Source organism: Electrophorus electricus, chromosome 5 (assembly GCF_013358815.1).
Source record: "Electrophorus electricus isolate fEleEle1 chromosome 5, fEleEle1.pri, whole genome shotgun sequence".
NCBI classification, from domain to species: domain Eukaryota; kingdom Metazoa; phylum Chordata; class Actinopteri; order Gymnotiformes; family Gymnotidae; genus Electrophorus; species Electrophorus electricus.
Window position 1 is genome coordinate 16290969 of NC_049539.1, and position 26686 is coordinate 16317654.

The 26686-nt window shown below is 39.0% G+C and overlaps 1 protein-coding gene across 7 annotated transcripts in view; it reads left to right on the plus strand.

Annotated features, from left to right (window-relative positions):
- Positions 1–26686, plus strand: part of LOC113581620 (membrane-associated phosphatidylinositol transfer protein 2-like) — a 60413-nt gene that overhangs the window by 13207 nt on the left and 20520 nt on the right. For 6 of the 7 annotated variants that reach the window (XR_004775978.1, XM_035525981.1, XM_035525977.1 and 3 more), the window contains exons 2-10: positions 12415–12518; positions 17086–17300; positions 17852–17973; positions 18759–18992; positions 19465–19788; positions 21599–21694; positions 25049–25153; positions 25486–25550; positions 26465–26515. Coding sequence is in view for 6 of the 7 variants with exons in the window: in XM_035525981.1 (XP_035381874.1) it covers positions 12441–12518; positions 17086–17300; positions 17852–17973; positions 18759–18992; positions 19465–19788; positions 21599–21694; positions 25049–25153; positions 25486–25550; positions 26465–26515 (1290 nt within the window). In the remaining variant the exon portion in view is untranslated. The remainder of the gene's footprint in view (positions 1–12414; positions 12519–17085; positions 17301–17851; positions 17974–18758; positions 18993–19464; positions 19789–21598; positions 21695–25048; positions 25154–25485; positions 25551–26464; positions 26516–26686) is intronic. The other variant, XM_035525979.1, reaches the window with a different exon arrangement.

Sequence of the window (26686 nt, forward strand, 5' to 3'; positions counted from 1 at the left end):
TCTTTCAGTTACATAGAGTCTTTTCTGTCTGTTGCATAGAATCCAGTACACTCTGTGGATATGGAGTGCCCAGTACTCTCTGTAGATGTTGAGAGCCATCATTTTCTGTGTATGTTAAGAGCTCAATACTGTCTGTGGATGTTGAGAGCTCAGTACGCTTTGCAAATGTGGAAATCCCAGTACTCTTTATAGATGTGGGGAGCCCAGTACTCTCTATGGCTTTTGAGAGTCCAGTTCTCTGTGTAGGTGTTATGATCTCAGTACTCTCTGTGCATGTGGAGAGCCCAGTACTCTCTGTAGATGTTGAGAGCCCAGTACTCTCTGTGCATGTGGAGAGCCCAGTACTCTTTGTAGATGTAGAGAGCCCAGTATGCTCTGTAGGTGTGGAGAAGCTACCCATATTTCTGAAATCATGTTTGTGATCAGGCCACGTTGTTCAGTAGCCACTACTCAAGATGGGCTTTCAGACAGGGAAAAGTTACATCTAAATACACTGATGTTGTTCACATATTCTATCCTTATCGCTGTTGCTGGTTCATCAAATAAGACTGACTTTTAGAAGAAGGCAGTAGAAGAGCATCACAGTGTTTGTCAGTGTAAGCATATGATACAAAATGCATCTTTGTCTGATTTTTCAGGTTATTTAATATGCCAGACTATTCTGTTTTGCTGAAAAGCTTCAAATCCAAGAGAAATATTATTTATATAAGCAATTTTGTTGGGCAGTCTGATTATGTTGAAGATAGACCATAATGGCTTTTCATAAATGTTCACAAAAGCTATGATACATCAAATGTGACAATGTCAAAAGACATTTTGACATAATTAGGACAGGTCCACAGTTAATATAGAGCACACATGAACACAGGTGTATACCTAAAAAAAATCTTGGACTAATTAAGCCAGTTCACATTTTTTTTTACTTTAGTTTCTGATAATAAAATTTTCATTGACTAAACAAATTAAAACACCATGCACATGAAATACCTAACCCTCTGGTCTCTTCATGAATTGGAGGCATAGCTAGTAAAACAGTTTATATACATAGTCATACATACTACTCATAAAATATGTAAGTCACTCCAGATTTACATTCATGGCACTAGGCAGATGCTTTTATCCAGAAACGACTTACGAAAGTGATTTGTCATTTACTTTCAGAATGTATCCTAGCCAGTACACTAGGTTAGAGTTCAAGATACCGTTGAACTAGAATACTCCAGATAAGATCATCTGCCAAATGCTGTAAATTGTAAAGTATGCTAAAGAGCATAATTAGTAAATAACAAAATTAGTAATGCTAGTTTCTTATTTTTGTTGTAGCAAAATGTATGTAAAGTTTTCTTTGTAGACTTGGGTAGTGAATAAATAATCATCTTTACACCATAGACAAGCTTTATCTACTTATGAAGTTTCTAAGTAGGTCAGATGCATACTATTAATAATTGGCTCTTGAACTAATTAACAGATTACCAAAAAGAACTGAATTTAAAATTTTTATTTTTGTTAATGTGAACAACCATGTCCTATGCTCCACTTTCAAAAGGATAAACTTCATTCAGCAACCTAATGAGATAAAACAAATTTCTCAAAATTCACTTTATTCTTGCTTTGGTTTTAAGCAATTTTGACCCACATTCTGTAGTTTATATCTGGGCCCTTAGTGTCTCTATCCTGTTTGTGCTATAAGATCAAAGTCAGACTCTAGAACAGTGCCTGTATTTTTAGAATATGTCACGATACGGTCCCTCCTCCCTGCATGTGTTTTGTGTGTGTATATTTGTCCGTGTGGCCACGCCCTCCCTTTGTTCCACACCTGCTCCTTGTTGTGTGTCTTTAGTATGCATGTATAAATGTCTGCTGTTTATGTGTGATGGTTATTAGTGTTTAGCCATGATAGCCTTTGTGCTACGTCTTCATTGTTCTTGTGCGTGTTAATAAACGCATGCCTAACTTTTACGAAACTTGTCCCTGCATCCTGCTCTAACTCCACACTGTGACAGAAACACCGACTGACAAAGGATGCCTGGGAAGAGGAGCAGGAGAAGGAAAGGGAAGAAGGGACGCGAACGCCCTTCCACATTCCTCATGGAGATCCTCCATAATCTTGGCTATGCTCCGTACCCTTATAGCAGAGGAGAGTGCTGCTGGAAGATCTTGGGAGGGCCATGAGTGTGGTCCAAGGCTGGACTCTGCGGAGTCTTACGGACCCACGTCTGACTACCAAGACTGGTACAATGAAGTCCAATACTCTGAGTTGGACTCTGCAGGGTCCCACTACCCTTCCATGGACTACCACAAGGGCTACGTCGATTAAAAGGATTGGGGAGTACAGTGACGTTAGTCTGTGGTCAGACTCTGAGTTTGACCATGGGTAGGATCCTTCGATGGAGGTGGAGGAGGTCCTCAATGGGGGCTCTCCCTCGGTCAGCGACACCGTGTCTGCAGATTACCAGAGCGATGAGCCTCTGGCACCCAAGGTTCCACCCAAGGCTCCGCCCAGGGCATGCCGCTCTGAGGCAAGCAAGCTGCCCTGTGTGACTTGCATTGTCATCGTCCGAGGAGGAAACTTCCTCCACTAGGGCACACAGCCTCGGAACTCGTGCGCCCATACCAAAGCCTCATAGAGGCAAGAAGCCCGTAGCCTGTTGGGGAGGGGCCCTTTCACGGTACGGCCCCTCCTCCCAAACGTCTCCCTGTGTGTGTTTTGTGTGTGTATGTTCGTCCATGTGGCCACACTCTCCCTGTGTTCCACACCTGCACCTTGTTGTGTGTTATTAGTATGCGTGTATAAAAGTCTACTGTTTATGTGTGACAGTTGTCGGTGTTTAACCATGATTGGCTACGTCTTCATTGTTGTTAATAAACGTATTATTAACGTGTGTTAATAAACGTATACCTATCTTTTGTGGAACTCGTCCCCGCATCCTGCTCTAACTCCACACTGTGCCAGAATAGGAACAAGATTATTATTAGAAGTCATAGTGCAATGTATCTTGTTTGCGTATGTGAAGTTTGTGGCCAGGCTATATATAAAGTTTACCGTGTTACTAGTAACTATTGTTGCTAGTCTATATTTCAAGTTTATTGTGGTGAGGCTATATTGGGGCCACAGTAAGATATTTTGGATGGGCGTTCTGACCACAAATGATGTTTTTACAGCAAATGCCCTAATGCTAAGTTACTCTTAACTGACTCTTGTGCATTCAGCAGGACTTAAAGATGAACATTTTGTGATAATTCAACACTGTAGATGTTAATACAGCATGTGGGTTTTCAGATGTTGTGTTTCAGAGGAAAAAGCATTAGCATATGGTCGGAGAACATTGCCTAATACAACTGCATCAAGCTCTTCTATGGAAGAACTTATGAGCAATGATTACTGCTAGAATGTTGTGAAAAAAACAAGTACATTTATATGCCTTTTAAGGTGCAAGTTGTTTAAATGGATATACAAGCTTTGTTGAGTAATGTTGAGTAATAGCAGAGTAAAGGACAGGGCTGGGTTTCCCAAAAACATCATAAAACAAAGATAAACTTTAAACGCTATAGCAAGTATTACAATGAACAGTCTTTCTCTCTCATGTAAGATGATTTTAGCACTATGATGATTTTGGGAAATGGGTCCCAGACCAATCCAGTTGTGTGTGTGTGTGTGTGTGTATGTGATAGATAGATAGATAGATAGATAGATAGATAGATAGATAGATAGATAGACAGACAGACAGACAGACAGACAGACAGATAGATAGATAGATAGATAGATAGATAGATAGATAGATAGATAGATTAATACCTAAAAATTTACATTTTTGGATTAATATAGTTTAAAAAAAAACAACAAAAAAAACTATTGCATTACTGTTAATGCTGTTTCCAAAGTGGCTTTGTTGACTTATTAATTACTTTCTACACACACAAGCACATGCACTTAGCCCTCTGGAATACTGCTGTTTTTAAGGGGGCAAGACCTGACCCAAAGCTCAATATCTGCCTTTTCCTCCTGCACATCCTGCTCTGTTACATTGGCCACATTGCAATGCCATCTAGTCTACTTTTACCTCACATAACTTTCCAAGTGGCCAGTTATTTTGAGCCTTGCATGATGTATCTTTGGGGCTGCATTTTGTAAGAAAAGCACCAAAAAGGGAGACTAAAGTAAACAAAAAATTACTCAGACTAAAATGCTAATTTGGCAGAGGAGGACAGGCCCCCCCTTTGAGTCTTGTTTCTTCTCAAGGGTTCTTCCTCATGCTCTAGGGAATTTTTCCTTGCCACTGTCACCCTTGACTTGCTCACTGGGGGCTTGGACTCAGACATGTATGCTTTTTGACAACAACTGTTCTAAAAACTGCTATATAAATGAATTGGACTTGACTAATTATTTCATGGTACTGTTTGTATTTATATGTTTGTTTGTTTTTTTAATTTAAAGTGTATCTTAGCTAAAGAGTCTTAGTTAATGCACAGATCCAAAATCCACTTTTTCTCCACTTTGTATTTTGGTCCTCTGAGCTGGCATTACTGATGTCATGACTGCTCAACTGAGGCTATAGGTGGAATCAGGTCTGTGTAGATTTGTGTGTAAGCAGCACATAGAACAAAAGTGGCTGCTGTTCGAAAACCTTGCTTGTAGTAGCTGTCAAAGTATCAAAGTAGCTGTTGATATGCTGGTGTGCTTGTGTGACTGTACTGTTATATAACCATTAATCACACTTGGATGGTCAAGTGCAAGCTCCTACCTACATCCAATTTAGTGATGTACCAATATTTCAAGACCTTTTTGACACTACAGGTGAGCAATATTGAAAGATATTGGGAAAAATAATATGAATTATATTTTCCCAATATTCATAGTTATATGGATTAACCATGAAGAAAATCTTCTAAAGTATAAATTTAGCTCTACTGAAACAAAGACATTAAAGACACAATGTTTTTTTTGTGGTTGCAGTAGTTTACAATACATGTGAATCAAACACTCAATAGCCTTCCACTGTATTAGAAAAAATGAGCATTGTAGGAATACTGTGTAGGTGTGTAGTTAGTTTTTAGCCTGTGCTGACATGCACATTTTGTGCATTTGTATTAGATATTTTCTACCCATCTATCAATGGTCAGTTTCTGACTGCAGAAGCACTAATGGATAGATATTTTAAGTGATGGGCTGTCAGCTTGAGCACTCACAGTGACATGTAAACACAGCTGAGCATGATAAACGTGAGATAAAATGCACCTATAACATTTCACAGTTGTCCGCTCCCTGGCTTCATGGTCATCTTAACAACCTGTCAGGTGCATCTTGTTTTGTTTTACTTCCTGGTTTTCAATGCACTCCTTTGATTTGGTTTCTCTGTTGGATTCTCTGTTCCTTTCTTGTTTGGTCATCATTTTCAGCTGTTTCTTGTTTAGTTCTCTTTAGCTTGTGTATATATTCCCTGTGTTTTCATAGTCTTGTTACTAGTTATTGTATACGCAGTCTATGTCATGTTCACTCAGCTTGTCCCAGCCCTGTTGTGTGTGCTAAGCCTCTGTAAGGTCTCTTACTTTGTTTCGTGTTTATTTTGTCAGCATTCAGTGTTCCATGTTTAGCTTGTTTCCCTGTAGCTGCTTCTCAGATGTTTTTCCATCAGTTTTCTGGTTTGTTGTCATCGTGTCTTTTTTTAAATTTCTGTTTATTATGTATGCCGGTACTGTTCGTGACTGTATATTGTGATCAATGTATAATATATTTTATGATATCAAAGGAAAATATGAAACTGATTAATGATTCACATGGTATAGGGTGGCGGATGAATTGTGGATATTTATAATTGTACATGTATATAGAGCTATAAGATAAATGTTTCTGATAAAGTTTTTGTTATACTTTTTGCCCCAGACACTGCTAGTTCATGCCGGTGTGTTTTGCATAATCAAGTAGTATCCATACAGACTGAACCTAAAATTTTATAATTTGGGAAATATGCAGCCTCATGAGACTACAGAATTAGGAGTTATAGGAGTTGTAATGTTTGAAAGACTGGACCTGATGACTCTTCAAACTGTCTGTGATCTTCATCTCTTCCTGTGATCTTCTTCTGAGAGTGAGTGTGTTTAGTGCTTTATATGTTAATTAAAGGATTCATCAACAAATGGAGTGAAACGTTTTCTAAAAAGAATTTGCAACTTTTTAAATATAGATTACTGCTTTTTAGTTTACATGTCACAGAGTAGATGATGTCATGTAATATGGTAATCAGGCTCATGCACAGAGATTTTGTGGGGCTCAAGGGAGAAAAGGGCACTCTCCATTCCATGCTACCCATTCGACTCTACTCACCCATACGCCATTAACTTTTCTTCACCCACCCATACACTTTACTTTTCATAATCAAGCAGTTTGATCATTACATGCTTCTTTTCAAGATATTCTGACATTAAGTGTTTATTTCAAATTCAGTGTAATAGCTTTTAAGAATACCTTTCATGCATGTGCCTTAATGCCTTAATGTGAGATCTGTGCATTATCTACTGATTGCATCATCTTCAGTGACATAGAACTGGATCTTTTTTATCATATATTTATTCCAAGATCAGGAATAATTTGTCAGTGACAAATATGTTCAATTTGAGCTGTGAAATATTACAAAACATATTAATAAATTAACATATCCTTTCTTTTGTCCAGTGTTCTTTCTTATGTGTAGTCATCACATGACATCATAAGAGCATGTTCCTTGGATCTATATTATTGAATATTTTGATGACCTCACTGTGATTTACTTGAATGTGTTTTTCAGTGGCCAAAGAAAGTCTAAGAGCTTCTCTTCTCTACAGCGGCATCTGAGTTTTTCTTTTTTATTAGATTTCACTTGGAAATTGATCTCTCCACTGTGGAACCAGGCAATGTAGCATAGATCTTTATCATCTTAAGCATCTTAATCATCGTTAACCCAGTTGCCAAGAACTGTGAACGAATAAAAAGAATGACTTTTCCTGGCAGTAGGTATTCCATGTTCAACAACGTTGAATTGCCCATGTAGTTTCTGAGTCATTGTGTCCAAGAACGTGTAATACACATTTGTGAGTTCCAATATGGCATCAAGTATGGCTGCCACATTGTGAGCTCCCTCTATATTTAGCAGTATTTTATTTATTGTGTTTTTATTTGTTGCTTTTTTGCACTAAACATTGTTAGCACGTTTGTATATGACCAACAAATGCTTCTGGACTTCAGATCAGCGTTTATTAACCAAAAACCAAGCTTTGAATCTCTCGGTGCTGATACATTGTTTACAAACAGTTGAGATGCTCCATTCATTTGGGCGATGTGGCTGAGGAAGCAACGTAGATTGCAGAAAAGGGGCTTCCCCCACCCCCTGGTTGGCCAATCAGAAAACTCCTCCTTCCTGCTCCTGCCTGCCTACAGACAGAAGCTGAAGCCAGTGGCACCCACTATTAGGGAGGTTCTAGTCAGACCAGTCAGTCTCTAAGTTTCGATCACAGACTGGAAAATGTTCCAGATAGCCTCGAACAACAAAATTGATGAGCACACTGACTCGGTCACCGGATTCATCAAGATATGCATAGACGATGCTATATCCACAAAAACTGTCCGTGTTTATTCTAACCAGTAACTGTGGCTTAGTAGCAAGAACGCACAATGTCCGGCGACCCAGAGGAGTATAAAAAAGCCAGCTATGTTCTCCACAAGATTGTAAAAGCAGCTAAGCATATGTCCATGGCTAATGTGGAAGGACAGTTCAACCACACCTGTACAAGGAGAATGTGGCGGGGGCTAAGCAATATAACAAACTTCAAAATGCACTGCATGACTAAAACTACCACCACGCTCCTGGACGAACTAAACAATTTTTATGCACATTTTGAAACAGATCATGCTGAACCCCCTGAAAGAAACCCTGCCCCCACAAAGGAAATGTCTCTGCTTTAAGCAAATAAATACATGCAAAGCAGCCAGTCCAGATGACATTTCCAGATGCATTTCCAACATTTTCAACCTCTAACTTTTCAAACTAGTCACTAATGTTCCAGTACCAAAGACAACCACTGTAACCTATCTGAATGACTGATGCCCTGTAGCTCTAACTTCCATCATAAACAAATTCTTTGAGAGGTTGGGTAGATAATTCATCTGCACCTCAGTTCCTGCCACCATGATTCCCTTTCAGTTGCCTACAGACAACAGATCCACTGATGGTGACATAGCCCTAGCACTTTTTAATCTGGATAAAAGGAATATATATATGAGAATGCTGTTTTTGGATTACAATTTAGCATTCAACACCATATTCCCCTCAAAACCTGGCTTAAAGCTACCTGCTCTATGTCTGAACAGTTCTCTGTGTAGCTAGAACCTGAACCTGTCAGGCTGTCACTAAGTATGGGCAGTATCACCTCTTCCTCACTGACCCCAGGGCTACGTGCTCAGTCGTCTCCACTGCTCCTTTTACACCCATGACTGTATAGCCACACACAGCTCCAACATCATCATTACATTTGCTGATGACACAATTGTAGGCCTGATCTCTGATGTCAGTTCCCTGACACACTGGTGCAGGAGAATAAGCTCTCACTCAATGTCAGGAAGACCAACAGGAAACAGGAAAGGGAACACATGGCCATTACCATCATTGGAATTATAGTTGAGCAGCTTCAGGTTCTTCAGTGTAAACATGACATGGACCACTCATATGGGTTGTGTGGTAAAGAAGGCGCATCTCTCATCTCTACCTCAGGAGGTTATAGAGATTTTGTATGAACCCCCACATCCTCAAGACATTATACACAAGCACTGTGGAGAGCATCCTGCCAGGTTGCATCATCACCTGGTATAAGAACTGCACCATTCTAGACTAGAAAGCTCTGCAGAGGGTGGTGGACAGACCAACACATCACTGGCGTTGAACTCCCATCACTCCTGGAGTTGTACACCAAGTGCTGTCTGAGGAAATCCAAGAGGATTATAAGAGATCCCACCACCAAGGCCACACTGTGTTCTCCCTTTTGCCATCTGAAGCATACATACCAGAACCAACTGCCTCAGGGACAGTTTCTTTCTGTAGGTCATCAGATTGCTAAACAGCCAGTAATACTCCAGTATGCCCTGTACTCACAGATATCCACACTCACATGGACAATCCCACCCTCTCTACATACAGCTACTCATACAACCCCCATTACTGAGCATTTGTCATGTCATGGCAATGTCGTGTAAAATAGCTTTGACAATATGTAATGACACTACTGCTACTGACACTCCACTCATTCTGCACTGTCTCACATACAGTGCCTAGTTAGGGTTTGTTTTGCAATGGTACAAAGTATGTATGATGAATGCATGATGTGTGCAAAATGTGTGTATGAACAGTGTGTATGTAAATGTCAGCACCCTTCTACCCTTTTGTGTGTGGCCACACATTTTAACATCTTAATTTCTAGACTATTAATTTGGAGAGCAGAGAGAACTACATTCTCCAAGTCTTGACCTGCGGTTGCATCTACATTACAGACCTGGTCAAACCTTTCCTTTACCTCTATTTCATGTATGTATTGCACCTGCTTTTGATGAGAGGCATCGGTGGTCTCCTCTAATAAGATGACATATTTTTAAATTTCTGCTCCTCTGATTTTCTTTTGTGTTTCTCTCCTGAAACAATATGCTCAGTGCATTAATGATGTCTTTTTGAATTTTGTTGGATAGAAGTGGCACTTAAGGCCTACTTTTTGAAGAATCATTTTTGAAAGTGTATCCACATGGAAGGTCATAATGCTGTCACAGTGTGCAAACATCTTCATAAACTCAAGGAAGTTCCCTTAATTTCCATCAGGGGGCAGACTCATAACCGCTAAAACCCTGTCCCTGATGTACCAGACACATGGTGATATCTATTAGATATCTCAGGAGTTCCCTCGCTTGCTTACATGTTTATCCAAAGCAACTTACAATTATGACTGAGTACAACCTGAACAATTGAGGGTTATGGCCTTTTCTAAGGGACCCACCAGTGGCATGGCTTGTACCAGCAACCTTCCGATTACAAGTCAAGTACCTTAACCACTGAGCTACCACTGCTCCTTTCAATTGGTATCAAAGACATCAAAAGCAGCTTGATGTGTTCGGTTTAGGCAATTATTCCACATGACCAGGCTGGTCATGTGTGTTTCTTCTCTTGTAAGTAGTTTCTACCTATTTACACCCACCATCTTACTTGCTGTTTTGTTCCCATACTTTTACTCATTTGGAAAAAGATAGCAAGTAAAACATCATGGGCACCATAAATTGTTAGAATACCACCACTGCTGGCCTTCTGTGTTCTTGGGATATTCAGTGTGTGGTTGGTATAGTCCTGCATGGCAGCACATAGCAATATAGCTGTCACTGAACTTCATATTAAATTTCTGAATGTGGGCAGGACCTTTTGGGTATTGTGTGTGTGTGTGTGTGTGTGTGTGTGTGTGTGTGTGTGTTCGTCTGTATGGCCACGCCCTCCCTGTGTTTCACACCTGCTCCATATTGTGTGTCGTTAGTATGCATGTACATAAGTCTTGTGTCTTGTGTTGTCGATGGATGTTTGAACCAGGTTAGTTCGCTAACCGCATTGTTGTCTTTGTATTAAATAAATGTTCAATGTGTTAGACATAGTTTGTCCTGCTTTGCCTCCGCACGTCACAGAAACATTGAACGCCGAAGGATGCCGGGAAAAACTAACAAGAAGAAAAAGAAGGGGAAGAAGGGGCATAGCCATTCCTCCCGAGCCCTTATGGGGAATCCCTCTATATTCCTGGGCACTCTCGGTAACGCAACGACAGGGGAGAGTGCTCCTGGAAAATTTGGGGGGGGGCCCTGGGTGTAGTCCAGGGGAGGACTGCGTGGAGTCCTACACGTCCCTGACGGAAGGTACCACTTAAGGCTCCATCCAGGAGGCTCCGCTCCGGAATTAGCATGCGGCCCAATGGGGCCTGCGGGGAGGTATCGTCCTCAGATGAGTACACTCTCTCCGTGAAGGCTCGCAGTCCCAGAGCTCAGGCGCCCAAGTCGAAGCCATGCAAAGGCAAGAAGGCAGTGTCACCGCTGCCTGCTCCCGAGATGGGCCAATCAGCTGAAGCATTTCGGGAAGCACATGCGCCGAAGCCGGAGCAGCCACCCCCACACACATTGGGGAGAGAGGATCCCGTCCAGCCAAGGAGGATTCAGACCCAGCTGACTGGGGGATTAGCTGGGGCTCCTGCTACATTCCCTGAACTGTTTAATAGCCATTTATATAATCCTGTTTTTGTACCTGTCCCGATCCCTGTCTTGATCACAGTACCTGTTGCCTTGTCTCCCTTTATGTCAGTACCTGTTCCCATCAGTGTGTCCATCCCTGTGTCTGTTGTTGTCTTGGTCTTTCCCCCTGCTGTCCTGCTCATGCCGGCCCGTATTGGGTCACTCAGTCCTTTGGCCTTGCCGTTCGGCGTGGGCTTCAGGGCCGTAGCCCGATAGGCAGGCGCACCCGGAGTCGCGCCGTTGGGGAGGGTCTCTGTCACCGTACGGCCCCTCCCCCAGACGTCTCCCTGTGTGTGTATGTGTGTGTGTGTGTTTCTGTATGGCCACACCCTCCCTGTGTTTCACACCTGCTCCATATTGTGTGTCATTAGTGTGCATGTATATAAGTCTTGTGTCTGAGTATAGGTGTTGTCGATGTTTGAACCAGCTTAGTTTACTAACCGCATTGTTGTCTTTGTATTAAATAAATGTTCATTGTGTTAGACATGGCTCGTCCCTGCATCCTGCTTTTCCTCCGCACGTCACAGGTTATATCAATAACAGCTTTATACCTTGCTTATGGGTGGGCTAATATTGATGCACTAACCAACTGGACAATTCTTCAGTAATTTAAATAAATAGAAATTACAATTTTAAAGAAACTAAGAATTAACATTTAAAAAACAGATTTTTTGATTATGTATAAAGGGGAAAATGTTCATAAAGTGCTTAGTTAGGAATTGAAGTGGCATGAGGAGGGTCATCCAAGAGCAATGAAACTCATATTCCACTGTATTCCCGGGTCAAGACTGAGCAGTGCTTTTCCAAACCCATTTATCAGAGGCAACGGTTTGAGAGACAGGTCTCTACTGCACTCATGCTGCACATCAGATGCCATATAAATGAACATATATATTTATATCATAAATACATCAGGGGCCATATAAATGACCATATATATCATAAATACCTTTGGCTGACCAAAGAAGCCCTTATACAGGATAATACCATTGGTGCTCAAGCCCCCATGGGGTCTATCTGAAATTATGCAATATATATTCAGTAACTGTCTCCTCTTTGTCTTTTTTGGCAAGGATGACAATTTGACACCTAACCTTCTCTCTCCCTTCTTTTCTCTCTTCTTGCCCCTGCCACCTTTTCAGAACGTTCCTCGCTTACAGTTTCCAGGATGCTAATTAAGGAATATCGTATCCCCATGCCTCTGAGTGTGGAGGAGTACCGCATCGCTCAGCTCTACATGATCCAGGTAACGTGCAATGACTTCTTCAAAAGTCTGTTCTTACAAATAGATATCACGTATCGGAATGGGGCCGATATCAGTAAAAAGCTGGATCAGATATCGGTGAAGATTTTTTTTTTAGGGAAATCGATCAGATACCATCATAGAACCAGCCTGAAAATAGCACAGCGCATGTGGTAACAGCTAGGATGTTTTACCAGGTCACATGATAACAGCTGGTCTAGTCTGTGCACACTTTATACACCGCTGCAGAGTTTAACTGTGGAGTTTTATTCCCATTAACGGGTAAAACTATTATGTTCAATTGCAGTTATTAAATGGATTTGAATGTAGCCATATATCGATACGGATCCCATTTTTTATTGAAAATAAACCAGTAGTTTAGTTATTTAGTGGAATATGTTCAAATGCAAAAAATACACACGTGTGATTTCCATTGCTATCATTTTGAAAAATAAGTGTGGGGAACAGGCGGCCTACCTTGTAGTGAGAGCATTCAAACCAGACAAAACGGCATTTAGCATTGTTCACTGCTATATCCACGACTAACGGTGAATTGTTTATAATCCGTTCTTTAAAAAAACAATGACGTTTCAAGTTTGCGTGAGAATTAAAGGCAATTCAGTGTAGGGGAAAAGAGAAAGAGCAGCAGAAACCTACAGAAACAGACCAGGAGAGGAGAAATAATAGCCAAACTAATCAAGTACTTGCTTTCTGTTTTTTTTTATTCACGAAGTTAATTACAATGTGGCTTCAGTATATTCAAACCGTTTGCATTGCCAGTTGTTGCTATGGCAGCAGTGAAATTAGGAAACTTAAAGTGAAAGAATCATCTACATTTACGGCATTTAGCAGACGCGCTTATTGAGAGCGACTTACAAAAGTGCCTTTTCATTTACTCATAGAATACATCTTAGCCAGTACAGTACGTTAGAGTCCAATATATTAATGAGCTAGAATACTATTGAAATACAGGGATCAATGCTGATGCCTAAAAGTGCAAAATACATAAGCTCTATCTCAGACAATTAAAACTGCTATCTACATTCTTGGAACTTTAGAATCCCATGGAATGAATGTTCTGATTTAAACATCTACTTTTTCATATATAAACTGGCTCCTCATACTAATTCAGAAGCACTTTACTTGCACATATGATGAAGGACCTCTGTCCAAAAGATTCTCTGTCCAAAAGACAGAGATACAGTAAAGCTGAGAACTAAGCAGGTGATGATTAAGGCAGTAAATATCTCAGTAAGAGAGACACTGACTGTAAGGCAATGGAAGGAAAAAAATTAAATGCTTTAGTCTTGTAAACGTTGTTGTTTTTTGTTGTTATAATTTTATTTATTTTTACTTTTACCATACACGGTGCAAGTTCATTTAGTGGTGGGTAAGACACAGATTTCTAAATATAAGTGCTTAGACCAGATTTATCACTATGGGACAAAGCATGTTTCACTATGTATCTGCATTGACAGTGACAATCTTACAGGATAATGGCATTGCTGTTGCAGTGGGAGCTCAGTAGTTAAGATACTCGAATAGTAATTGGAAAGTTGCCAGTTCAAGCCCCACCAACAAATTGCAACAGTTGGGCCCCTAACTGCAAGGCTCTTAACCCTCAATTGCTCAAGTTGTCTTCAGTAATAACTGTAAGGTGCTTTGGATAAAAGTGCCTGCTAAATGTTGTGAGATTGGTATGACTTTTTTTCCCACTTGGAAAAACAAAAAATGATGACTTGATATATTCCTGCAATATATATTTCAATAACTCAGGCCTGAATCAGTCTGTAGGTAAGCTATAGATATCTGTGCATTTCACAGGACTGATTCATTATGAATAACAACTCTCGTAAAAGAGTTCTGTTCAGCTTATGCCTTTTCTAAGGTTCCCCAGGCATCTGAAATCTGGTATTTATTTGATGAAGAACATAAAAAGTCTGTTTTCTGACCTGTACCCCCATTGACCCATGATGACCCATTCCCATATCACAGTACCACTGTTACCCTGACAACCATGACATTAGTGGCAGCATGCCTCTGGTTATGTCTCCTCCACACTCGCTGCTCACAAGAAAAGAGGAAGTGAGTGCAAGTGGAAGAGAGAATGAGAGACTAGAAGGAAGAGGGTGAGTGGGAGGACTGTGCAGTGAAATAGAGATAGAAAGGGAGCAGGAATATACGAGTCTTCTCTTAATGCACTGAGTGTTGCCATGGCAGCAAAAGAAATCTTGTTCACCTGTTGTGATGGTGAGGGGTGTGACCCTGCTCTTTTCTCTCGCTTCTCCTTTTTGACTATTGACTACTATTTTTCACTTATTCTCTTGATTTGTAACATTATATTTGAATCCTGCTCTGAAACCTGTATAGTCACAGGTTTAAAACTTTAAAAATCATCTTTAAACCATGGTTAGAAATCAGATTTTTCAACTGAATCAATCCTGGTGTGTGAAAGCTCTCTGTGTGTGTTCTTTGTGTATATCAATGTGTTCGACTTATGGTCTGTGTCAGAGGTGCTCAGCGGCACTTGTCAACAAGCTAATGAAATGTCTACAAGTGTTTCTGTGTTAAATCTGTTGAGCCAGTTCTGTTGTTGAGAGATGGTTGCTGTACTAATAAAAGGCCTGTCAAGGCTAATGAGGCAGTTTTACTTGGACAACTCCCATTCCTCTCCTCCTTTGCTCTAGTAGTCCTATAGTAATTTCCCCCCTTTTCTTCCTTGTTTAGCTCACACAGGGACATCTTACACTCCTCTCAAAGATCAAGAATCACTGAAATATACTGGAAATTGGGCAGTATATACTTGCAAAACATCATGTATTAGTCTGCTCTACTTGCATATCATCAGCCATATTTTCCAGCAATGAAATGTTGTAATTATTTGGTAATATTTTTTGTTAATTTAGTGTCTGTTTTCGCTAATATGTGACAATGGGTTTGGAATGGTCAAATATTGGCCTTTCATTTTAATTCCCAGTCCAGTAAATAATAACATAATGAAAAAAACTAACTAAAAAGTCAAATAGTGGGATTTCATAGTTTGGCACAGGCAAATGTTAGATAGGTGTCTTTTCTAAAGCCATTACCTGGTTTTGAATAAACACGATGCCAAGATCAGACAGTCCCAGAAGCTTTATTGATTTATTTATTCTAATGCAGGTAGCTTAAAAGGCGTGCACAAATACAGATATCTCATAGTACCATTTTTACAGTTACCTCAGTGTAACAGGCTGTATCATGCTGAATGATTTCCTGCCCATGGTGATCAAACATGATGATGCTACGTTTTGCATTTTTATGTCAACAGCAGTGGTTAATCCTCACCCATTTGCCTAAAGTAATGGCCACTAAATAGCCAGTCCCAATCTGGTATTCAGTATTGTTACTTTCAATTTTATGGCTCATTTGCTGTAAACATGGTCATTTAGAATGACCAAACCTTTGTGTGAAACTGCATAATGTAACGCTGCTGGCCCAAGTGCCGCAGGGCATGGGGCAGGAATGTGGCATTCATACAACACTTACAATGAACGTGACACTACACTAAACATTAAACAATGAACACATACACATTAACACATGACTACACAGACTAACGTTACGGCTACAGGAGCTCAGAATTAACACACGTAGTGACAGTGATCAACAACAATGCACACACTGACGGGTTTAAATAGATAGATAGACATTCTGTACTGGTTACAAACAGTACAAATATAAATCCCCTGCACACGGTGGGCCGTACCACATGACTTGTGGTGGGAGGGGCCTTCTGTGACACATATAGAACTGATTAAATACTGAACTTACTTCAGATAAAGTAACAGTGTAAAATTTTGTGGACAGAGATTACCTAGGCTCAAACTGAAAACTTTTCAGGTAATATTTCACTTTTCAGGTAATATTTCAGGTAAAAGAAAATCTTGAATAAAAAGAATCATTGTCCATGAATCCAATTTTTGTCTTGTTTGTGCATTCCTATTTTATTAAGCAGAATAATGCTCTTAAATTTTAATTAATTCCTGGTGACAACATCTTGCCTTTGCAATGGCTTGCAATCACAATGCAGTGTCCTAGCCCATGGATGTCCAATCACAATGCAGTTTCTTAGCCCATGGACGTCTAATCACAGTGCAGTCTCTTAGTGCATGGATGTCCAATCCTGCTTTTGGATATCTATTGTACCCGTGTGTACCAGTCTAGGTAAATAAGGTATGCCTGATCATCTGTCCACTACAACAAAGTACTAGTACTAATAGGGTTTAGAGCAGGACAGATTTCCAAGTAATATTAATTACCAGCAATATAGTTTGTAAAATCACTTTTTCCATGTAAATGGTGTAAATGGACAATTATAAATAAATGAAATGAATGAATAAAACATATATTGTATGCAATATGGGCTTTTCATGTGTTTTACATTTTTGAGATTTTGTTGGACAAATTATGTGTTTATGTGAAACAGAACAACTTTAGGGTGCATGAGAACTAAAAAAAAAGCGCTGTTACATTGTATCATATTATGTATATTCATACAAATAATCACCTGTGGGTCATTAACTGTGTTCAGAAAAAAAGTCGTGAGGAGAGCTGTGGTGAGGGCAGTGGCGTGGAGATCCTGGAGAATCGGCCCTACACAAATGGGCCCGGAGGAAGCGGCCAGTACACACATAAGGTGTATCACATCGGCATGCACATCCCTGGCTGGTTCCGTTCCATTCTGCCCAAAGCAGCCCTCAGGGTAGAGGAGGAGTCCTGGAATGCTTATCCATATACTCGCACACGGTGAGTCCTGGGACGCCTATCCATATACTCACACACGGTGAGTCCTGGAACGCCTATCCATATACTCACACACGGTGAGTCCTGGAGCACCTATCCATATACTCACACACGGTGGTTCCTGGAACGCCTATCTATATACTTGCACATGGTGAGTCCCGGAACGCCTATCCATATACTCGCGCACAGTGACTCCTGGAACGCCTATCTGTATACTTGCACAACGTCAGGCCTTGGTCAGGGGCTCCAGCAGTACCTGCCTCTGTGACTCTTGGATTTAGGATATATTCTCTGTATGTGCCTGTTTCTTTTCTTGTCCATGTATCCCATGGGTTTGACTCATTGTTATCTCATCTGTTCCCTCATTAAAACTGCTCCAATTAATATGGTGGCTAGTCACTGATCATGTAACTATATCATGTATTTTTTCCATGTTCATATTGAGCTAAAGATCTCAGGGTAAAGTACATGCAGAAATGTGAGAGTGGAGGGTCTAAAATAAGACTGAAGGGTTTTAATCTTCTCATTATTTCTTTGTCATTTTATCTTCATAGGTACACTTGTCCATTCGTTGAGAAGTTTTCTATTGACATTGAGACATATTACAAATCTGATACAGGAAACCAGCCAGATGTTTTTAATATGTCTCCAGCAGAGAGACGGCAAAGGACTGTGGGTATGTTAAGCTATCTGTTCCTGTTTGGTGTCTGCCTTTATATAGAATCCAAACCATTTTTGCTAATACTGCCAGTACCCTTTATATGATGGCAGGCTGTTGGCAAGTGGGGAGGTTACCCCAGATGAAAGATTCTGTTCTGACAATATTTTAGAGCACGTTGTAGGACCAGGCGATGTAATAATAGACTGATTATTATCAGTATATTAATTAGATTATTAGATGAATTATTATCACATCAATGTTAAAAAAAGGAAAGAGGAATTCAAGATAAGGATTTAATGAAAAAAAGGAAATTAGTGCTCAATTGAAAAATGAAATAAACCCAACATAACGTCTATATTCGACAAAGCAGTTTTATGTGGAAGAAAAAGGCATAATAACACACAGGTGGCATGTTTGGCATCTAACTGGGGACATGATAGAAACCAAAACACATGAAAGTTGAAACACAACATAATCAAAAGCTACGTGGTGACCAACACCACTAGGCAGAGACTGCTAGCCAGGGTAAACTGTCACTCACAACTTTTCAAATATTGTCATATTGACATCTACTGTTCTGAAAATAACAGGGTTAAAATTGTTTGTTTTGTTTAATTCCAAGGTTGTTGTATGGTTATCACTTTTTGTTGTAGGATTTTGCAATTAGGTATATAAAATATATTTCCAAAAACTTTTTTTTTTGCTTTTTTGTTTGTTTTTATGAGCAGTGCATGGTACTGAATATGAAAAAAAGTGTGGTACCTTTCATATTGTTATAAGTCAGACTTTTTCTTGTCCAGATCCTATTGACATAGTGAAGGACCCGATTCCACCTCATGAGTATAAAGCAGAAGAGGACCCGCGTATATACCTCTCTGTCAAAACCAGCCGGGGCCCCCTGAGCGATGATTGGATTGAAGAGTTTGTCCACGATCCCAGCAAGTCTCCAATCATGTGTGCCTACAAACTTTGCAAAGTGGAGTTTAGATATTGGGGCATGCAGTCTAAAATTGAACGCTTCATCCATGATGTTGGTGTGTATTTGTTTTGACTAGGATGATACAGACGAATGTATATATTGAAATAATGTTGCCTAAAATAGATATACATTCACATATTTGCTGGCAAAGAGCATTCAGTCACTCTCTTGCTGAATAAACAGTTTCATCAATTTCATCAATTTCATCTTTTAAGTTGTGCATATAGACAGAGAAGACATTCAGTATTCCTGGCTAGACACCAGTGATGTAACTCACCATGTTTCACTGTCTGCATATCCCAGCATATGGTGTAGTACCAAACATTTTATGCTTCAAACACATAAAATGCTTTCTTAATTATATTTAGATTAACTTCAGCCTGATTTTTAAATGTTTTTAATCCATGCTTCCAGTTGTTTTAGTACTGACTGTACTGCATATAAAACTAGAGCAGTAACCAACTAGCAAACAAATAATTAAACTGTGTATTCATGTTGAAAGTTAATTTTTTTCATCTGTTTTGCAGGTCTGAGAAAGGTGATGGTACGTGCCCACAGACAGGCATGGTGCTGGCAGGATGAGTGGTATGGCCTGACTATGGACGATATCCGGCAACTGGAGCTGGAGACTCAGTTGGCCCTGGCGCAGAAAATGGCACAGTATGCTGAGGAGGAGACGGACACTAGTTGCACAGGAAGCTCCTTCCCTGAGAAGAGCCAGGAAGTGCAGGAGAAACTGAGTCTTAGCCCAGGAGACGAGGCTAAGGTGGTGGACACCCTGCAGGCGAGGAGCACACTCACCAAACAGTGGTCCACATCATCCAGATCTTCTAGATCATCTAAGAGAGGAGGTGTGTGTGTGCATGTGTGTATGTGTTTGTTGGGGTTATTGTGCCTTATGGTTTTATTAAAAAATATTTTTCTCTATTAGTCATGTGTTAAAGGTAAAATAACAAATATATGAATAGTTAATAAATAGTAATAAATAATAAATAGTTAATGAGCCTGTTATATGAGTGTCTTGAATTGGATAATTAAGCAAGTCTTCATCTTTAGCCTTGCTTTCACACCATAGTCTGGGTTTCCTTCAGATTTTTTTTTTTTTTTTTTTGATTGTCAGAGCCTTGTACAATATTATGCTTGGATATTTACTGTCCTACGATTAATATGATGAATCATCAGATTTCATGACATGTGAAAGTACACACATGCGCAATGTCAGCCAAAGCCTGCCTATCAGATAAATTCAAAATGTTTCATCTAACTCTTAGAAAATTAGCATAGCCAAATGTGTTTATGCTGAACAAAAATTTTATTAATATTATTATGTTATTTCTACAGTAAACATTCGGTATATGAAATTGTATAAAAAAGATGAATGGTAAAGCATGTATAACATTAACATGTCATGGTTTTCCCCGTCTGACATGGCAGTTCCGACAGGTGCAGTGCAGTTTCATTCTCGTCTCTGTCTCACACTTTGCATTCCCGCCCTTCTTTGTTTTTACCTGTGTCTAGTTCCCCCTTTGTTATTTATTTTTTATATCTATCAGTCTTGTTCTCCTCTCTTGATGGGGGGAGGGCACTGTATGTTTTCCTAATCCCTCATGTTCTTGTACTTCTTGATAATCTGTTTGGTAATGTACTTCTTGGTAATCTTGGTGGTCTTGTTTTGAGTTTTCTTTAGTTTCTTATCAAGTTCTGAGCCTTAGAAAGCCATGTTTTCAGGCTGTATCTTCTGGCTGCCTGACTTCTGAGCATTATGAAATTGGACATCACTCCAACTCCCACTTGTCTTGAACATATTTACATTTAAAATTATGGCATTTAGTTGATGCTTTTATCCAAAGCAACTTTCAATTATGACCGAGTACAACTTGAGCAATTGAGGTTCATCAAATTAACACAATAAGATTAGGTTACACTAAAATAACATATCAAATGTTGTTCATCTCTGGTTTTATGTTCAGTAGTGAGTATATTGAATATTTCTACATTGTAAATATGTGAGTTTCATTTGTTCTGACTAAATGTTCTGACAAAGAAATGTCTTGCTGGAGAAATATGGTGTGACGCTGCTTGCACAGAGGGAGAGAGAGGTGAGGGTAAAGTAAAGGAGTCTTTATTCTCCATGATTCAAACGATACAAAGTAACAGGCTGCAACACAGCGGTAAAAAGGAAACAGAAATGGTTAGGATGCAGGCTTGCACTGTGAGGAAGAGCAGTAGGTAGCACTGTCATCTGACAATGTGCAGCGCTGACGTAAGGAACCTGTGGGCTTAAATAGGAACAGGAAAAAAGGAACATGTGAATAGCATTAATAGACTGGTGATTGGGACCGGGGCAGGTTCTGTAAGTGGACATGTGAAGGAGTGGACATGTCTCTCCTGCTGGATGGCAGGTCTACCGTGACATACGGTACTATTGTAATGCCAGACCACTCTCTCTATAAGAGTGTATAAATCAAAATCCATTATTACATCCTTGATTTGATTAGGTCAAATTTCTGTAATGTTGGAATATGTGAACAGATTTTTATTCTTCTGTATAAAATGCTATTTGATGTTCATGTAATATAAATGTATCTATCTAATATGTAACTTCTGTGAGATTTTGTTTACAACATATCCTAAGGAAATGTTGTTTTTTTTCTATATGAGTGAGTCCATCCCGCCACAGTATCTCAGAATGGAGGATGCAGAGTATTGCCCGTGACTCAGAAGATAACTCAGACGAAGAGTTCTTTGATGCCCATGGTAAATATTGCCTTTCCCTCATTAATAGACATGCATGTAAGTGTAGTGCTGCAAAAAGTAAACATTTTAAGACTATTAGGGAAAGAGCACCTTTTATTCTTTCTTAATTTTGTTCCAAAATTAATCATATCTAAGGTTCTCCCACTGTGGGTTGTGGGTTTTTTGTCCTGTTAAATGACAGTTAACTGTAATTGTGGGAGGGTGTGGGCTAACAGGCACTCCGCTAAAGCACACAAGGTCAGCTACTGCATCTTTTCAAGATGCTGCCTGTTCAGTGCCAGGGATTAGCTCACTGCCAGAGATTAGCTCAGTGTGCTTTTAGGAGAGTTCTGACTGACCAGGTGCTGTTGACTGACACACACACTGCATTGTACAAACATGGCATTTTGTGCCTCTAGAAAGTGTACTTTTTAAATTAAAATATATTAATTGCTGTTTGGATGTGAGTTTTCCCTGTGCTTATTATCCTTTTAAATGTCCTGAGGTCTTAACACCAAATGGAAAAAGTAGGGAGATATTTTTCCTTTGCTTTTAGCAACCCTGAAAACAAACACAGATGCAAGTCCAATTTGTGAAGCATCACAATAATCATTTTTAAAAATGTTAGCAAACAGGACCTGGATTATTTGTTTAAGGAAATAGAAATTACTATACTTAAGGCTTGTTTTTCTAAATCCTGTCATTAATAATGATTATAAACCTTTTGAAAGGAAATGAAATCCAGTTCTCTGTTTTGGTTTATGTCCTTGTACCATTCATATAAAAATAAATTAATGACATTCTATACATTTTTATTAATTAGTCACAAAAGGACTTTTGAAATGCTGATTTAATTTTTGCAACTGTTAGGATGGTGATAGTATTATATAAAATTTAAATCTGAAAAGCTTACATGCAGCTCCATTAAGATTTGCCCTTTAGATGTTGTTGCTGATAGTGGTCTCTCTAACGTGCTGACAGAGTTTTTACCTTTTGTCTTGGAGCTCAACCTTCTTATGGGACCTGATCCTAGATTTGTGCTTACAAACAGCTTTTGTTTTGTGTGCTGTTGCTGTGCTTCTTTTCTCCTGCTGTATGTCTTCCTGGTACAGACCCAGAAACCCAGCATGCTTTTGGTCTGCAAATGCAGTAAGAGGAAATGCCCAGGAAAACTTTTTGGTAGTTTGCTGACCACTTGCCTGAGTCATTCTTGATAGCTTACAAAGTTTACAAGTTTACAAAGAGTATCTTTGAGTACTCTTCCTCATCCTTGAATACTCTTCCTCCTTAAGCTAAGTTTTAATGTCTGGCTCATCTGGCTATGGCTTCAATGGTTAATGACTTGAAAATGTCTAAAATATTGAAAATACATGACGGTGACCTCCACCATCATGTGAACAATCAAACATGAGCAATCTGATCACATTATCGGTTCTTATGTATACTCTATGTGACAGTGGCAGGGAGGGATTGAGGTATGAGTACAGTTGTGGAGAGTCTTTATTCTTCATGAGTTAAGCAAAAAAAAGAGCACAGCATTGAACTATCACAGCATTGTCTATCAGCAAATTTAAACTTATAGCAAAAAGATAAATATGCTGGCAGTAAGGCCTATAGCATGGCACCAGGATAGAGCAGATTACTCTGCAGTGGTGTCTTCTGAGGCACAGACGGTGAATCACATACAACACTGGAGGAGGGTATCTGTGGGCTCTAAACAGTGGAGTAGGGTGCCTGTGGGCTCTAAACACTGGTGGATGGTACCTGTGGGCTCTAAATAGGGAGAGGACAAATATGACACAGGAGCTCATGGTTAATAATCCTGTGACTGGGAGCGGGGCAGGTGTGCTGTGTATGTGTGTGTGTGTGTGTGTGTGTGTGTGTGTGTGTGTGTGTGTGTGTGTGTGTGTGTGAGTGTGAGACAGAGGAGAGGCTTGCCTCTCCTGCCAGGTGCCCTGTGCACTATGACACTCTATGATTGCTTATTTCTTTGTTATTCCATGGTAAGATTTATCTTGATTGCAAATTTGATTGCACTCACTCATGGTTAGTGAGCAGGAAATTCTCCACAAGGTGATGTTACTGGCAGTCTAGTAACTTTTATATGCATGGGGACAATAGACTGTGGGACCAGGATGTGAAAGTGGTGCTTCACATCAAAGACACTGTGTCCTTGTTAATAGATTTCATTATGGCACATGTATAATAAAGAATAATAATAATTCCATACCTTATTAACAATGTTGTTTCCCATCATTTGTAAGTGCACAATACAATCTATCATTTTAACACTGAAAAGCTCCACTGCACTCTACTGCAGTGTCTTAGTTTAAAAAAATCCAAGGGAAGATTGTTTAAACCTTCAGAAACACAGATGAATATCCTTTTTGGAAATGGGAAACTCACAGTATGATGAATCTCACTTTACTTATTCATTAAGTATTAATATTAAGTTTGATATGTTTTGGGGATTTGTAATTGCCACATTATAAATTTACACATAAAAATATGTCAATGGATGGAATGCATGGTTTGTGACTTTTTAATATATCTAATAATAATAATAATAATAATATATATATTTTAATAATTTATATATTTTAGGCAAGACAAATATTTCTAGTTGGCATAGGTTAATATTTGTTGGTATTGCATGTCATCAAATTAATATAAAAATGAATGTCAAGGGTATTTACATTTTTAAGGTTATTTCATTATTTCCTTTTAACGAGATACAATAATATTGTTTTGACACCAACTTTTCTTTTTCACAGGCTTTAATGCTAAAATAAGACAAGCCCTGATAGATCCTCTTCATGAAAATAGTGTACAGTATACTCATTGTTCAGTCAAACATCTTTAGATATTATTAAATATATATATATATATATATGACATTTATTATGGGCAAATGCAGAGTCAGTGTCATTGTAACAGTCCAGGGTCAAATTACCAACACGGAGAGTCAGAGAATACATGATAACAAATTAACAAAAGCACACAGGCTAGACTTACAATGAACAGCAACAGGACTTAACTTACACAGGGCTTAAATACATGAACTAATGAGTTAAACAAGACACAGATGAAAATAAAGAGGGGTGGAGAAAATGAAACTAAGGAATGGAACGACAACAAGGAAGTAAAGAAAAACAAAGACACAAGACAGGGAAACCATGGAAACATTGACACTAAGAGGGTGGCACTGGCATATTTATTATCATTTACATTGTCATAGACAGACACTGAATTCACTCTTAATGTGTTCCATTCACTATCTCAAGGTAATATAGGCTGCTGGAATCAAAGAAAAGAACCATATGGAATCTAAAGGATTCACATCTCAAATAAAAGTTTGTGCTTTTTGCCTGACAGAGGACTTTTCAGACAATGAGGAACCCTTCCCTAAGGAGATTGCCAAGTGGAATTCCAATGATCTCATGGATAAAATCGAAGCGGGTGATCCAGAAGAAACTACAGGTACTGGTTGTGTGGTGTTTGTTTAGGACTGAGCATTTTCTATGTAAACCATATTGTTGGTGTGTGCTTCGTAAATGGAGTTACTGGCATACAGATATGCATATAGACATGTGTGTTATTACTAATTACTTTACTTTTAATATAACATGGTCCACAGAACATAGCTCATCTAAACCCGTTATATGTGGTGTTTATGGTTACAAGAATTTTCATGGTGCACTATAAAGTGTTTTTAACAAATTGTAAGAGAAAAATGTATTTAAAACAAAAACAATGAAATACATTAAGACTAATGGAATTGGTATCATTAAATTGTATCCTTATCACTGTAGGAGAAGTATACCAGGAGATGGGAGCAGAGTACATGAGGACTGCCAGTGAGGAGAGGGTAGATGAGGTATGTACCCTAAGCAATTACTGTAATTATCTTTGAACAATTTGCTATAAGGATGTGTTACAAAATCAGAATATCGCAGTGCCGTAGAGATTTCATATACAGAAGTTCAAAAACAAGAATCACCTCCGTCTCTTTCTTGTACTATAAAAGCTTTTAGTATGTGGGCTATTGGTTGGTTCCCAATACTAAAAGGAAACACCAAGGGTGTTCTGACATGATATAAATATGTTCCAATGTTAGGTATCTTTGTTTATATGACCACGTCCTAGTGGTCAAGCACAGGTCAGGTTTATCTGGGCTACCTGTGATTTGTAGTTACAGATCAAGTAAGACATTATTTTTGTTTTACATGGTATTTGTAAGAGGGGGTGTCTTGGAAACCTTTTCAGCTTTTATGGTTTAACTTTAAATACAGAAGTCTTTTAGTGGTAATACTGAATACTGTTTGACCATCTTTAGATACCTGCATATACGTTGAGGCAAAATATCTGTATGTGAAACTTAATGACATTTAAGTACAGTGTTTAATGCACTGTTTTCAATGGCACTTAAATTGGGGAGAAGAATGAGGATAAGTTACAAAAGAAAAATGATAAATAATTAAAATCGAAATATAAAATATATTAGTAAAAAAATAAGCAAATATGACATGACAATATGACAAATATGTACATTTACCAACAGTAAAGTGTTCATTTGTGTAAAATAATGTATTTGAAGGTGATTGAAATTGGGAATAAATAAGACTTATTCTCAAGATACGTTTGGATCAGATCTGGTTCTAAAGGCTTTCCAAAAGGGTTCCATTGACACAGACAGTTAAAACTTGTTTGAAAACAGAAATCAAATTTGTTGGAAGGCAGAAATCAGACATTTATTCCTGTAGTTTTTTTGTCCTTTTGCACATGCTATAGATGCGTCGCACAGCTAACATCCCCATCATCACCATAACCAGGCACCATTCAGTAAGTAAACAAAATGATTGGTTTTGGTAGTGAAAATTGTTGGTGAATTTGTCAACATGCATCACATTATTTGATGTGAGTGTTAAAGTGTTAAAATGGAGTGTGATGTATCCTGACAAATGTTCCTTTAATTTGCACTACCAAAATAGAGCCGTATGTGTATGTCCAGAG